We start from the raw sequence: 10,191 nt of genomic DNA, 5'->3' as shown, positions 1-10,191 counted from the left end.
TTGGAACATCTATGAGAATGGGTTTGAAAGTCAAAGTAATCTCAAATGTGTGCTGACAACACACAGGGACCAAAGGTCTTTAAAGCATCTACTTAAGGGGCGTCTGGCTGGCTCAGTCACTGGAGCATGTGTTTCTAGATCTTGGGTGGTGAGTCTGGGCCCCATGTTGGGTGTGGAGATTACTTAAAAATAAAATCTTAGGAAAAATCAAGCACTTGGAATCCTTTGCTTCTAGTAATGGATTGTTCCACTTTATTTTCCCGTATTTATTCAAAGAGGTGAACTCAACCTCTTTGGGCAACACTTTGTTAGTTGTTATTGTTACTGTATGATTGAAAGTAGTAAAACTATAATTCCTGAAAGCATGCTCTTACTGCTTTTCAGATAGTAGCTGGCCTTGGCACATCCTTCTGGATCCCAGCTTTCGCTCTCATTCTAGAAGACGATCAGTCCGTTCCAGAGGCTGCTATTTTGCAGGACGGGTGAGATCTCCTGAGAGATCTTGTAATGCCTGATAGGATTCCAAAGCTAACTGTTGCCCCCACACGTTACTCACAGAAAACTAGGCTTTACCGTGGGGGTGGAGGCGGGGGGCAGAGTGGAGGTGGACTGGAGGGGTGCGACGTGGGGAGAAACCCAGGCAATGGTGACATTTGACTATTATCCGAATGTTTCTAGAAAATGGAAAAAAAAAAAAATCCTCCTTCTATGGAGATCGGGAGCCCCCAAATATCCTAGTCTTTCCCTCTGACCCCTCCCCCAACTAAGAAAAACACCCTTACTGGATGGACGCTTGCTGTGGTCTCACCTGTGAAAAACTCCTCCTCGGGGTATAGGTTAAACTTCAGTAGCTGGGCTAGGCTACTCTGGCCAGGCGCTGTGCCAGGCACCAGGGACTCAGAAATGACCAAAACTCAGTCCTTGCCCTCAAGGAGATCACGCTTGAGAAGGGGACACAGACTTCTAAGCAGTGTATTGCAATCCAGTCTGCTAGGTGCTATATACAGACACCTACAGGGTGCCCAGGGGGAGCGGAGAAAAGGGAATGCTGCACTCTGCACGCCCAAATGAGAGACGGTTCCTGGAAGAGATGCTTTGAGGACTAGGTAAAAAATGAGTAGAAGGAGGTGCCTGGGTGGTGCAGTTGGTTAAGCGTCTCACTCTGGGTTCCGGGTCAGGTCATGATCTTAGGGTTGTGGGACGGAGCCCCGTGTCAGGCTCCAAGCTCAGCGTGGAGTCCGCTTGAGACTCTCCCTCTCTATCTAGCCCCCTCCCATATGTGTGTGCTCTCTCTCTCTCCTTCTAAAATAAATAAATAAATCCTTAAAAAAACAGATGAGTAGAAATTCACTAGCCAAGAAGGGGTGAGAGGTGGGTGTTCAAGGGAGAAGCATGGAGCCATCTAACATCTGGCCTTGGGGGTTGGGGAGCAAAGACTGAAAACCTCCAGCACAGGGCAGAGGGGGCTAGGAGTGGGGGGACACCTGGCTGATGGGGTTGGCATGGCAGGCCACAGAGGACCCTATGTGAAGGCTGGACTTGATCCTGATGAGAATGAGAACCTACTGAAAGACATACCGGCAAGAATGGACTGGAGGGGAGTAAGTCTGCACAGAAAAAGCCAGTGGAGTGTTAGGCTCTGCTTCTACTCCCAAGACACTTACTGGAATCACTCACTCAAGGTCAGTCAGCTTCCAACCCAGTTCTATCTGTCTCTACAGTACATTCCATTGTCTCTGAGCATGTACCGCAGGAAATAGCCTAGGAATTAGCCAATAGGCTCATTTCCATTTATTTAACTGGTTTATACAATTGACACAAGGTGCCAGGCACAGAAATATAAAGACGAATAAGGCATGGCCACTGCCCTTAACTCTCCTGCTTTTTAAATAATCCAGAGGGGCACCTGGGTGGCTCAGCTGGTTAAGCGTCTGACTCTTGATTTCAGCTCTGGTCATGACCTCTGGATTGTGAGATCGAGCAGGCATTGGGTGTGGAGGCTGCTTAAGATTCTCTCTCTCTCCCCCTCTGCCCCTCCCCTCCTCCGCACGCACTCTCTAAAAAAAAAAACAAAAAACAAAAACATTATTTAAATAATCTAGAAATATATCAGAGGGTTTGACTGTCATTTAAACAGCAGTGAAGGGGTGCCTGGGTGGCTCGGTCGTTAAGCGTCTGCCTTCGGCTCAGGTCATGATCTCAGGGTCCTGGGATGGAGGCCCGCATCGGGCTCCCTGCTCAGCAGGAAGCCTGCTTCTCCCTCTCCCACTCCCCCTGCTTGTGTTCCCTTTCTCGCTGTGTCTCTGTCAAATAAATAAATAAAATCTTTTGAAAAAATAAATAAATAAACAGCAGTGAATGTGACACTACTCTAAGACCTCTAAACATGTTTAGAATTATAATGACTTTTAACAATAACTTTGGTAATACAAACACCTTTAGGTATTTAGATTTTTTGATTTGCCCAAAGAAGTGAGCACATAACCAGAAATCCAAGTTAGCCAGTTCCTTCTATGGCCTTGGGCATATTCCTTCCTCTGAAAAACGAGGACAGATCTAACAGCACTTCTATATCTGACAAGGCTAAGCTAGAAAGCTTACTATCGAGTCCCATTAACTATTTCCATATACACTCATATATGTAAGGCATTTCGCCTTTATGTTCTTTTTGTCTTTAACAAAAAAATTCCCCTTACTCTATTTCTCAGGAGGATTTGGTTCTCTTTCCCCCTATGATTTCCAGAACATTTCAAAACTTTTCAAATGAAAATATGCGAGTCATGACTTGTGGGTAGCAAGTTAGGACTTGTGGGGACAGTTAGGGGGAGGGCAAACTCTGAGATCTGCCAGCAATTGTTTTCTCTCTTGATTCGAACGAAGGAAAAGATCATGTTATTTATACAGCATAAGGTTCCAGATTTTCAGGAATGAAATCTGAGCCCAGCATGTCAACATATTGGTCTGTTCTGTCTTGGAATCTACAGTAGATGGATTTCTTTGTGCTGGGAAACATTAGGAAGGTCAATATTCTTTTCTGATTTTTTTCTTTTAAGAAAAGAGTTCATTCTCACACTCTGAAGTGGCGGTATTAGATATCATCCAGATAATACGCTCAATGGTCGAGCCGACTTCAGTTTCAAACATAAAGCCTCAGGGCAAACAGCTTTTATGTATTCAGTTACATGTTCTTTACTTTACAGATAATGTTTTTCCACAAATACTCCCAGCCTGGGAGGAGATACAGAAGTGAACAATCCAATGAAATAAAAATAATAGTGACGTTAGTAACAGAGTCCCAAATCGCAAAGGACCCAGAGAGACACGGACCTGGGCTTCGGGATCAGGGGAACCTGCTAGAAGCAGGTAAGTCAGAGGCCTCCGGGGGGGAAGGGGTTTGGGGTGGGGCGGAAAGAGCGCTGGGCCGGGGATCACAGGACAGGACTTCAAGTCCTGGCCTCTTTCTGATGAGCTCTGCAACAACGCGTAATCACTTACCCTCCATGGCTTTCAGCTTTCTCATCTTCACAAGAAAGGGGTTGGCCTGGACCTGAGAGGAAAGGGTCCTGGAGCCCAGGACAGCTGGAGGCCTGACCCTGGTTCTGCCACTGGCCGGTGTGGAACCCTGGACCAACAGCCAGGCTCTGAGCCTCAGTTTCCCCCTCCCCCCCCACCCCCGTAAAATCAAGGACAGTAATACTTTCCCGACTGAGGTACGCTGAGGATTAAAGGGATAGTGTTTTTAAAGCGTCTGGCACATAGTAGGCAGCACTCTGGCTTCCCCTGGAAGTCCCTTCCCGCACTAAGACACCCTGGCCCCCATCCGGTTCCTTTGTCTCCAAACTCCAGTCCGTGGCTTAGCAACAGCCCTCATTCCCAATCACTGCAGGGGCACACACACCTGAACTGCTGCTTTCAGTTTTCCCAATTGCCACGAAAACTTGCTTCCCGCGAAGTATTTGCCCCAACTGGGCATCTCTTGAAGTGCGTCGCCACACTTTCTGGCTTCCCGGGCTCCGCGGCCACTTCCCTCCCCCCGATGGGGAGGAAGGGACGGGGCAGTGGGGGATGAGTTTGGGAGGGAGGCGACCGGGACGGGGCCCGGGGACCGCGCTCGGCCTCCCACTTCCGCCGCTCCAGGTGTTTCGGGGCCGGCCGGCGATGGAGCGAGGGTTTCCCACGTCGGGAGGGCGCAGAGCCGGCCCATCTTCCGGGCGCGGGCCTTGGGATTAGCAGAGCCCAAAATAGGGTCCCTTGGGGGGGGATGGTCTGCTGGCGGTTTGACTGACGTGGCCCGGGGAGAGGGCTGCTGGTGGTCCCTTCCTTGGGAAGGGAACTCCTTGTTCGGAATTCCTTAATTCCAGGGAGGCTTCAGATACCAATTTATAAAAGTAACATATATAATTTACATATATTTATAACAGTATTATAACCACATTAGAGAACCTTTGAAAAGCAGAGCAAAAGAAAAACCCTTCCCCATTTATAATTACAACTCCCAAATGCAGAGGCTGGTAGTATTTTGCTGTGTGTTAGTTGTGTTGTGTTCTTTGAGTCCTTTCCCAAAGCTTTCATTTCGTTAGTTAGTTGTATATTCACACACACACACACACACACACACACACTCACACTTTTTGTACCTTGCTTTTCACACTGTAAACTTTTCTAGGTAGATGCTTCATGGTCCTTATTATTTTAGTGACTGCAAACTACACCTAGGGGATTCAGTAGGATGTATGTTACAATTGTGTTGTTATTAGCCCTTTGGGTGGTCTCCAATGTTCTTCTATTGTAACTAACACTACCACCGGGAATGTGTATTAGCATAACGTCTTGTCTTTTCACCCAAATTTCTTTACTTTTGAGATTTTATTTATTTATTTGTCAGAGAGAGAGAGAGAGAGCGCGCGCCCGCGAACAAGTAGGGGGAGGGGCAGAGGGAGAGAGAGAAGCAAGCTCCCCGCTGAGCAAGGAGCCCAATGCAGGACTCGATCCCAGGACCCTGGGATCATGACCCGAGCTGAAAGCAGACACTTAACTGACTGAGCCACCCAGGCGTCCCTTCACCCAAATTTCTTACCATTTCCTTAAAGTCACCTCCTAGAAATTGATTACATCACCTCTAAAAATGTTGGTTGTTTTTTCTTCCAGGGTAACTATGCTGTGATTTACAGCGAGAGGAGCACCTTTATCCCCCTTGAGTTCGATTACTAGTTTTGTCTGTTTTTTAAGCAAGCCTTTTGAAGTGAGTGGGATTTGAATGAAGAAAGATGGCTTAGTGAATAAAGCCTGGGAGGTTGTCCCAGGGACAACCCCATGATCCCATGATCAGGGAGACGTGGTGAGTGGAAAAAATGGATGAAAGTGCTTCGTGGGGAGGAAGGGACAGGGCAGTGGGGGATGAGTTTGGGAGGGAAAAATGGTGGGGCCAACCCCCTTGATGTGGCCCAAGTTGCAGGTGCAAGAAAGATGGATTTAGAAACAGCAGTTTGGACCAGTTAAAAGCAAAAGAGCCTGGGCTCCAGGCATGAAATCAGCCTCAAGGATTTGGTGAAGGGATGGAAGAGAAGTGAATTTTGGATTACAGGGTCTATCATGTACAATGGGGAAGGAATCCTACACTCTAATTTATTGAATACTTCCCCTGTGCCCACGGTTTGGAGGCTATCCTAATGAATAATAACCCAAGGAGAGAGGTAATATCATCATCCTCATTTTACAGATGTAGAAACTGCAGGTCTGAGGGGTTCCTTGTCGTAGCCAAGGCCGCACTCCAGGTGGCAGAAAGGAAGATTCGAAACCATGCCTTCCTACTTCAAACCTAGGGCCTTCAGGATCAAGAACAAGATTTGGACAGAGGACAGAAGAGACACAGCACTTATCCGGGCCATGAGAGCCTGGGGTCAGGCCTGGGTGGAGAAAGACCAATGATCGAGAGACATGCTTTCCTCTCCCCTAGATCAATGAAAGAATGTGTCTCCTGCTCAATTTCAAGTACCTCCTCTTTCTGTCCCAGTTAAAGTAGAAACAGTGTGCGCTTAGAGGGTTTGTACTAGACAAAGCCAGAGTTAAGTTTTCTTTCTTTTCAGAAATTATATTTTATTATTTTTTTTTAGTATATGTGCTGCCGAAGCGAACACTTATTATTTTTTTAAAGCAGGCTCTCCACCCAACGTGGGGCTCGAACTCACGATCCTGAGATCAAGAGTCACACGCTCCACCGGCTGAGCCAGCCAGGCGCCCCCAGAGTTAAGTTTTCAAAGGCACTTGTCTCCTACCCCCTTATTTCAACTTCTCGTTATTTTGCTAGAAAATGCCATTGGGTTGGAAACATGGATTGTGTTGGACTGGTCACCAATTCAGATGTGTTCTTATTCCCCCACTTTCTATTCGGCATATTCTCTTCGAAAGCATGGTTATATAACACACATCATGTGGAGAGCTGAGGTGAGCCACCTCTCAACCAGGGAAACGTGTTAGTGTGGCTGGTTTCAAAGCCTGGGTTTCCAGAGCATTCAGTGCTCAGCGAGGGAGGAAACCCAGCTGGCCCATTGTCTTCTGAGACCAACAAACTTTTGTATAAAACAACAGTAACAACAGGTAATTATTTTGATCTTCAGATTCAGATTCTCTCTCTTTTTTTATTTTTTTAAGATTTTATTTATTTATTTGACAGAGAGAGACACAGCGAGAGAGGGAACACAAGCAGGGGGAGTAGGACAGGGAGAAGCAGGCTTCCCGCTGAGCAGGGAGCCCAATGCGGGGCTCCATCCCAGGACCCTGGGATCATGACCTGAGCCGAAGGCAGACGCTTAACCATCTGAGCCACCCAGGCGCCCCTTCTCTCTCTCTTTTTTAAAAAATATTTTATTTTAAATTTTAATTAATCTCTACACCCAAGGTGGGGCTCGAACTCACAACCCTGAGATTGAGAATCGCACCCTCTACCAACTGAGCCAGCCAGGTGCCCTGCGCCCCCAACCCCGTCTCTCTTTATTTAAATTATATAAATATAAAAGAGATAATATTTATATTATATAAATATAAGAGAGAGAGAAATAATGGAAGGAAATACTCCAAAACGTTCGCATCGACATGATATGTGGCTGGCTGGTGGTATTATAGCAAATTTTAGATTTTTTTTTTCTTTGAGGAACAAGAGCTAAGTCTTTAATTTGTTCGTTTCTTGCATTTGAAGTACTCCTCAATGACATCCCTGGCCTGAGACTCTTTGCCCTCGTCCTTCACTATTACACAGCTGCAAGCAAGCCCTTGGCCCGGCGGGGGGTGGGGGGGCTCTCCCCCTGTGTCCGTTCCACAGAGGCCTCCTCTCTCCCCTCGTTTCTTGTTGTCATCAACCTTAATTAGGTTGATTTGGTGTTCAGCACAAAGGGCCTCCACCAACTTGACATACACAGGCTCGTCACAGTTGGATGCAAGCACACAAAGGTGGGCTTGGCCTTGTCGAAGGCTCTGGCAGCTTTTGTGAATTCCCGGTGCTAGGCCATCCTGGATGAGGGCGGTCTTCCGCACCTCTTGTAAAGCAGTATTAATGTCCACGACACCTCCAGCCGCAGGGCCTCCCTCGGCCGGGGCCAGGGATGGAGCTGAATCTTGAACGCACCCCAGCCTCTGCCTCGGAACTGCAAGGGAAGAGCTAGCTTTTTATTATACTTTCCAGTGTTTTCCAAAAATGTCCGTAGCAAGGATGATTTGCGTTGCTATTTGGAAAAACAGGAAAACAGTAAGTTATTTATTTATTTTTTTCAAGATTTTATTCATTGACTTGAGAGAGGGAGCGCAAGCTAGAGAGAGCACGAGGTGGGGGGAGGGCAGAGGGAGAGGGAGAAGCAGATTCCCCGCTCCCCGCTGAGCTGGGGGCCCCATGTGGGGCTGGAACCAGGACCCTGGGATCATGATCTGAGCCCAAGGCAGCAGCTCAACCGACTGAGGCACCCAGGCGCTCCATAAGTTGTTGTTTGGTTTTTTTTTTTTGCAGATTTTCAACATGTTTCATTTTATCAATAAACAGATTAATAATAAAAATAAATTTACTGACTACTGTGTCTTTAATTTTGAGCAGAAATTTAAAGAACTTTCTATATTAACCTTAGGATATAACCTTTTTATTTGCATGTTTTTTTTCTAAGTCTTTTATAGTTGTCTATCATCTTGATACCCAAAATATGAGGAAACTTTTACATCCATTTTCTAATTTAATGTACATAAGAATGTTAATATGCCATATCATGGCTATCTTGAAAATATATTCTGAAATCAGTCATTTCTCTACACCTCCTGTCATGACCTTAGTCCAAGCAGTTGTAACCTCTCACCTAGACCACCTTCAGAACCCTGTAAGTGTCTCTTGCTAAAACTAGCTCAACTCCCTTGAGTCCTAATCTCCTCGGTGCCTAAAGGCACTTTCCTTGTTTTGTTTTGTTTTGTTTTTTTTCATTTAAATTGTATTAGACCAAAATTCTGCTCAAAAGATTTTTTTTTAACAGTAAGAGTTGTTTATTTAAAATGCAGTTTGTTAAGGACCATCTAGGAGATCCATCACCTAGCCTATTTTCATTTACCTAGCATCTTTTTATTTACCTGGTGTATTTTTATTTAGCGTTTAAAATGTGCTGGCCTGGAGCTAGGCACAGGGGTTAGGAGATTCCTAGGGAAAGGTGTAACTGTTTCATTGAGTGCCTGTTATTTATCAGGTACATTTTTTACTTATTTATTTTATTATTTTTTTAAGATTTTATTTATTTATTTGACAGAGAGAGCATGAGTGGGGGGAGGGACAGGGAGAGGGAGAAGCAGACTCCCCACTGAGCAGGGAGCTCGATGCAGGGCTCAATCCCGGGCTCAATCCCAGGACCCTGAGATCACGACCTGAGCCAAAGGCAAATGCTTAACCGACTGAGCCACCCAGGTGCCCTACCAGGTGCATGTTTTTAAAAAAGTAATCTCTATGCCCAATATGGGGCTCAAACTCATGACCCTGATAGCAAGAGTCACAGGCCATACTGACTGAGCCAGCCCGGAGCCCCTACAAGGCACATTTTTGATGCTTACTCATTTCATCCTCCAACAATCCTGGGAAGTAGGTTTTTACAACTACTCGTGATACAGATGACCACACTGAGGCTCCCAAAGACCCTGTGCCGTGACTGAGACCATATGCAGTAAGTTAGTGGAAATTCTGGGCCCAGAAGGCAGGTCCGCTTACTTCAAAGCTTGTGCTAATTATATGCTATTTTTCTCCCAAAATATATACACTCATACAGTATGATTCCTGGCCTTTTAAACCTTACAGTCTAGTTGATGATAAGATAAACACATACAGCAATACCCAGCAGTCGCTGGTTATGGACACTCATCACAGAAGTCCCTTGTGTATCCCAACTGGAAATTCCACCTCTTGAGTGTTTGGGGAGGTTGTGCTGGCCTGCAGTGAATTTGGCTTTGATTGACCCCAACCAGGCCTCGGAAGTTTTTATGCTTTGACCATGGCCGGAACCACCATTGCTGTCCCAGATCATCAAATTGCAAATGGAAGTTTTATTCCAGTCGGCCTTTAACAATTAGGGCGGGGCTTCTCCAACTTGAATGCACATACCAATCACCTGGGGATCTTATTAAAATGCAGATTATGAATGAGTAGGTGTGGGGGTGGGGGCTGGGAGTCTGCATTTCTTTTTTTTTTTTCCCCCTTTTTTGAATAGCGAGACTTTGTTTTGTTTTTGCAAGACTTTTTTATTTTTCTTTATTTATTTTGAAAGTAAGCTCGATGCCCAATGTGGGGCTTGAACTCAAGAGCCCTAGGTCAAGAGTCGCATGCTCTATCGGACTGAGCCAGCCAGGTGCTCCCGGAAGTCTGCATTTCTAATAAGTTCCCAGGTGATGCTGATAATGCTAGTTTGAGGGTTGGGGCGCAGACGCTAAATGGAGTTAAATGGACTAACCCAGACCCAGACTTCCATCCTGTCTCCGAGCCCCAGGCAGAGTGCTGAGCTGCTCTTCATCTCCCTGTGGGCCAGAGGAAGAGCCCCCAACCCTGAGCTGCAAGAGGGAGGGACCTCCCTTCTCCGAGCCTCGTCCCAGTAAAAGGGCAAGTGGCTGTCCAGGCTGCAGTTGGGGCTGCGAAGGCAGCCCTGTCCCGGGAGAGATGCCCGGGCTCCCTTTGGCCTCCACGTG

General features: G+C 46.5%; 1 protein-coding gene across 1 annotated transcript; it reads right to left on the bottom strand.

The window, feature by feature from the left end:
• Window positions 1-7,167: 7,167 nt before the first annotated feature.
• On the bottom strand, window positions 7,168-7,640 carry LOC102733391 (small ribosomal subunit protein eS12; the record flags this gene model as incomplete). The annotated part of the gene is made up of 1 exon (XM_081810718.1): window positions 7,168-7,640. A coding segment is annotated over one exon (473 nt), but the record flags the coding sequence as incomplete, so codon positions are not given.
• Window positions 7,641-10,191: the final 2,551 nt, after the last annotated feature.

The sequence above is a fragment of the Leptonychotes weddellii genome, unplaced genomic scaffold (genome assembly GCF_054177405.1).
Source record: "Leptonychotes weddellii isolate Sample4059 unplaced genomic scaffold, ASM5417740v2 HiC_scaffold_3477, whole genome shotgun sequence".
NCBI classification, from domain to species: Eukaryota; Metazoa; Chordata; class Mammalia; order Carnivora; family Phocidae; genus Leptonychotes; species Leptonychotes weddellii.
The sequence above is the reverse complement of the archived record's forward strand: the minus strand, read 5'-3'. Positions and strand labels throughout refer to the sequence as shown.